Source organism: Vitis riparia, chromosome 7 (assembly GCF_004353265.1).
Source record: "Vitis riparia cultivar Riparia Gloire de Montpellier isolate 1030 chromosome 7, EGFV_Vit.rip_1.0, whole genome shotgun sequence".
NCBI classification, from domain to species: Eukaryota; Viridiplantae; Streptophyta; class Magnoliopsida; order Vitales; family Vitaceae; genus Vitis; species Vitis riparia.
The window spans coordinates 25182256-25188118 of NC_048437.1; the positions used below are offsets into that span (position 1 = coordinate 25182256).

The following is a 5863-nucleotide window of genomic DNA, read 5'->3' on the forward strand; positions in this document are numbered from 1 at the left end:
CATAACTTAACCAACCTTTTAACACTTTTATCATGTGCCTTCGGGGAAAAAGGGAGAAAAGTTTTAGATGCAGTTTTCTTGCATTTTCTCAAGAGATTTGAACTGAAGAAAACATGATCATAAACAAGCTTTGTGGTGGTGTGGAAATGGTATGTATATGCGTACACACCCCGGATGATGACCCATTCAAGGACACGCACTGTGTCTTAGGTCTTGACGATAATGGAAAGGTCGGTGCATGTTGGTGGAATCATCTGCAAAGAGTTGATCAATTTTTAATTAGCAGTGCATGTTACGAGAAAAAGCAGCTTAACATCCAGAACTCTGTGACCAAACCCCACTCAAGCCTCAATTCAAGTAAATACGTTCCTATCGTGCCTCAATTCACGTAATTCAAGGACAGTTTCTCCTTTATGACCGTTCAATTTCCAGTCATCTCGTGGTAAAACCTAATAGTCAAGAATCCAAACCCTTCAAACAAATCAAGCAATGAAAAATCAAAGTGATACCATTGGATATGCATGCATATAAATAACAATTAACACGATCTCCTCTTCATTTGTATATCATCCACATATCCAATTTATTTGTATTTCATCTCCTAGCCTGTTTGCCTCACCACCAAGACTATCATGAGGTTTCTCAACGTTGTTTTTACTGTCATAGCACTTGTTTTTCTTCTGAGTGTCCAGCCACACAATGCTGCTAGGGTTCAGCAAAGGGGTCCTGTCTCTCCTTCTGGCCCAAATCCATGTGGGAAAACCCCCGTTGGAGGCCCTCCTTGCAAACACCCGCCAGCATCTCCTGCAAGAGCACATGCCACCGCTCCGGCTGTCAAGGCTACCATGCACAAGTGACATTTTTACAGGCCATCAGCTCCAAGTATTCATAGTTTAGTGTCGTGTTTGTCATCTGAATAAACTGATTTGCAGGTCATTTTGGCTTTAGTATCTGTATTTTATTTTTCATCTTTCGATGAAGTTTGTGTTCAATGAATAACATGGACGAGTTCGGGTTTCTGTGTATTACTTTGGCTCTTGATTTGTTCTGTAACCATTTGAAGTTTGTATGCTTCATGATACAAAAATAAAAAGAAGAAAATTAATTGAATGATGAACAAATTTTTGCTTGTTTCTTTTCTGATGATCATTGATCTTTTGAACGTCTAAAAATATTTTTTTTTCCTTCATTGACTATGCTCTCTTATTTATTTGACTTCCAAATATCAACGGAAGGTTTCAAAGGTAATTTCATTCTCAGCATGTGATCCAAAAAAGAGAGGAAGAAAACGGAGAGTGAGGGTCGAATGCATAGAAGACTTAAAAATGGATTCAACCCCAATTCTAAAGTTTCCCAACATAGCTCAAGTAAAGATACATGGAGTCATAGGTGGCCGCTGTTATCGCACAAAACTATGGTTTGAAATTTGACTTCTGTGATAATTCATCTTCCTGACTTCCATTTCAACTTAAAATTTGGTCACTCCTGACTTTGTTTAAGTCTAAGTTAGATGGGTTTTAATTTCTTCTTTGATTATTTTTATTTTATTTTAATCAAGTGAGTTTTGATCAGCCAAGGGAAACAAACATTGAGGTGGCATATGAGACATATATATGGTATGTGTTTATGTGCCTATTTCTAGAGAAAAGACCATCATTTGGAATTACAGGTACTGTTAATTGTCTCTTGGCTTGTGACCATGCAAACATTCCATCTCCATGCATATGGGTCAATCTACCCCTTACTCTTCTTACTAGATGAAAACTCGATATATTATCAAATTCCGATCCCCTGGGAACTCAGGTGTGTCTGCAATTTTAAGAAATTTTTATGGCAAGATATATATAACTTTCCAATTGTTTCAATTTATAATTAATAATTATGTGCGGGTTCGGGTTTTGGTAGATTGCTCGAATCATGAATCTTCAATAACTGTGATCAGATCTCAGACGCCGGTGAATCCGTGAATTTGTTCTGAAGGCAACTTCTTATTCTCGATGAATGTCTATACTGATTGCCCGAAATTCATATTTCCGATTTGCTGTCAATATGGATATGGAAACTTGGAGGAAAAGGAAAAGAATTCTGAAACACCAACCATAATTTTTTTAAATGATATTTTTCCAACCCAAGTGGAACCTTAACTTATTCAAAGTTTATCCTTCAACTCGAACCCTACATTGGGCACAAATTGGACCGACTCAACTTGCAATCCTATTCTCATATGCATAAAATTGTTCAAATATTATATGATTTACAAAATATTTGATAAAATTTAATATGTTTTATTTATAACTTAAGTTGAATTGAATTTAAATTATTTTTAAATTGTGAACTTAAAATTTATTATTTAATTTATACTTTTAAGTATTAAGGTTATTCAATAAAATTAACATAACATTTGTACTAAATCATCAAATTGACACATTATTCTTATTAATTTCGACTTATATTTACATTTTTTTAATTTAAATTAATATTTACTTTTATTAATATTAAATAATAAATTTATTTGATAAATGTTCATATTAAATGTCTTACAGAATAGTAAAATAACAATAATATATTTAGTTATAAAATTATATGAATCATAGACATGGAGACATTGACATACAAGATATTCTCATTAGATGTGTGTATGGGCAAAAAGAAATCAATTATCTAAAATAAGTTAATTATTTTTTATTTAATGATTAAAATTATTTTTACCTTTAAGTTATAACATTAAAGCGGGTTTGGTAAAACTTAATAACTTAAGTTGAATTTAATTTAACTTTGGTAAAAAATAGCAATGTTTTCAGAACCGGACCGGTCATTGAACCGGAAAAGTTACCGGTTCACGGTTCACCGGTCGGACCGGCGGTCGAACCGCTATCGAACCGCTATCGAACCGGTGACGTCATAAATATATATTTTATTATTTTATATATTTATAAAAAATTAAAAAATTAATAAATTCTATGTAAATTTTGACAGCATCTACTTTGTTTGTTGAGTTTTATCACAAATTTTTTTACCTATAGAAGTTATCAATTATCATATATGATATCTATAACACAATATAAGATGTTATACATTCACAATGTCAATAAACTCAATATTTATCAAATAATCAAACCATTACTATCCTATAATAACCAAATTATCAAAGAGTTGTTAACTTAACACATTGTCCATAATAAATAATACAAATGTCAACCATAGGTCCACAACACTTAAATAATTACTCAAAATAAAAATATAACATGTCAATGTTTGAATATTCATGAAGTTTTTTGCATACTAATAAATATAAAATTCATGTCATTCATTTTGGAAATTGGAATATGGAGATTGAAGATGAGCATTTGGAAAACCAAAGTTCTCCACATCAAGCCCTTCTACAGCCACGTCACCACCATCATCATCATCTACAAAAATATTGAATATATATCAACAATAAATCATTTTTAAAGAAAAAATATAATTATTGAACTTTTATAAGTTTAAATATTTTACTAACCAATGTGAGAACTTGAACCTTCCACTTCATTTATTGGAATTGACCCTTCTTCATATAGAAGATTTTCCAATTCTTCAGCATCTAACTCTGCTGGTTGATCATCATCAACTACCCAAAAATCGGTCTCATCAATGCATGCATAGTCAATTGGATCATAGATTCTTTTCTTGTTATAGAACCTAAAAAAAAAAACATATAATTATTCATAATTGTGAATAGAAGAATTTAAATTCAAAACAACTAAGAAATCATTTATACCGATTTTTTAGGCGCAAATTATAATGAACGTATACAAGATCATTAAGCCTTTGATGTTCCAATCTATTCCTTCTTTTGGTATGTATACGTTCAAAGACACTCCAATTCCTCTCACATCCAGAAGATGATGCGGTTTGGCTCAATATTTGAATGGCTAACTTTTGCAAATGTGGTGCACTGTATCCATGTAGCCTCCACCATTCATCTAATTACCATTTCACATTAAAAATAAGAAAAAAATAAAACACATTAGCAAGTTTAAAATATTAAATAGTAAGTAGGTAACTAATAAAGAAGAATAAACATACTAATAAATGATAATAATATTTTACCAGGTTGAAGTACTTCACGTGAAGAATAAGCAAGTTCTCTTCCAAAACTTCCCAATCGATCACGAAATAACTTCATTTCATTCATTGTTTCAAGCTTGCCTTTCAGAACTTTTTGATCAATAACATCCATGACACCTCCAATAACATTTGGCTTATTACAAAAGTTTTCCTGATCATATTGGAAACATGGATTCAACCAATAAGCTACTGAATGAATGCTTTTCCTCAGTTGTTGATCCCAACGTTGCTTTATGATCTCCGTATAAGGCTTGTATAGTCTTTTGTTGTAGTTAAACAATTTCTTGATGCCCAAACGAACCCTATACATGCCTTCATACACATATCCCATCGAAGGCCTCTCATCACAATCAACAATACGCAATAAGCGCATTAGTGGAGACATAAGATTCACAACAATCAAACAATCATTCCAAAATCTATTATCTAAGATGATGGAAACTGCAACTTGGCTTTTATAATCCTTTGAATATCTAGAGTCCACAAAGAACTTACTAGTCACCAAAGCTTGCAAGTCATGTTTATGATCATGAAGACTCTTGAGTGCAATGAAAGTAGTAGCAAAGCGAGTTGCACCAGGTCGCAGAATCTCTGTCCATCCTTCCCTTTTTCTCAACCAACTTAACAAAGCAACATGATTATACACAAAAATTGTCACCTTTGATGCACGTCTTACAAGTTCAGCAACATGGTCCATCTTACCAATATCCTTAAAGATCAAATTAAGACAATGAGCTGCACAAGGTGACCAATTAATGTGTTTATGCTTCTGAGAAATCAATCTCCCCGCGGCCACATAATTTGCTGCATTATCAGTGACTATATGAACTACATTGAGTGGACCAACCCATTCAATCACCTCATCAAATAACTGAAACAAATTAGTTGCATCCTTGACAATGTCTGAAGCATCAACGGATTTCACAAATGATATTCCTTCAGGACAATACACAAGGAAGTTGATGAGTGTTCTTTGTCTATTATCTGTCCAACCATCACCCATTATTGTACACCCAACTTTTGCCCAAATTGCACGATAAGAGTCCACAAGTAACTGAACTTCCTTCTTGGCATCCTTTAAAAGATTAACCCGTAGTTGATGGTAATTTGGACCCTTATATCCAGGACCAATTGCAGATATAGCATCCAACATTGGCTTGAAGTAGAAGGAATTCACTGCATTAGTAGGAATGCATGCATCATAAAAGAATCTCCCAACCGCCATATCCGCTCTCCAAATAGCTTCTTTCCCAGCTAGTGCACTCCTCATGGAAGGTTGAGCTCCTTGAGTATTTCTTGGTGCAAAATACTTATCCACTGTTGATTTTTTCCTTTTTCCACTATTAGCTGCCATAGGACTTTGCATTTGCTGAACCTCTTCTTCACCTTCTGCCCCATCCCCTTCAAATTGTGACACATTAGGACCATAAGGATTTCTACATTCATATGCTTCTTGGGCTGCTTTCTTAGAATTCACAAACTCTTGCAAAGAATTTTCCATTCGAAATTTTACATCAGGAGGAACCGATTTACATGGACCAATATCTCCTTTCACTCCAGCAAGATGTTGTTTCATTCTATGAATACCCCCACCTTTTGTAATCTTTTTACAATACAAACAAATAAGAGCTTTCCTTCCATTTGCATATCTTTCTTCAGAAACATGCTCCCATGCAGGATCGATCTTACTTCTAGTTGATTGAGAATTGGCAGTTGAATCTTGACCAGAGGATGGAGTCAAGTTTGATTCCAT

The 5863-nt window shown here is 33.7% G+C and overlaps 1 protein-coding gene across 1 annotated transcript; it reads right to left on the reverse strand.

The window, feature by feature from the left end:
• Positions 1 to 206: 206 nt before the first annotated feature.
• Positions 207 to 5863, reverse strand: LOC117918192. Its single transcript, XM_034834703.1, has 3 exons — positions 4412 to 5863; positions 366 to 449; positions 207 to 254 (listed from the first exon to the last, which is right to left on the reverse strand). The coding sequence occupies exons 1-3, from the start codon at positions 5861 to 5863 to the stop codon at positions 207 to 209; spliced, it is 1584 nt and encodes a 527-aa protein (XP_034690594.1).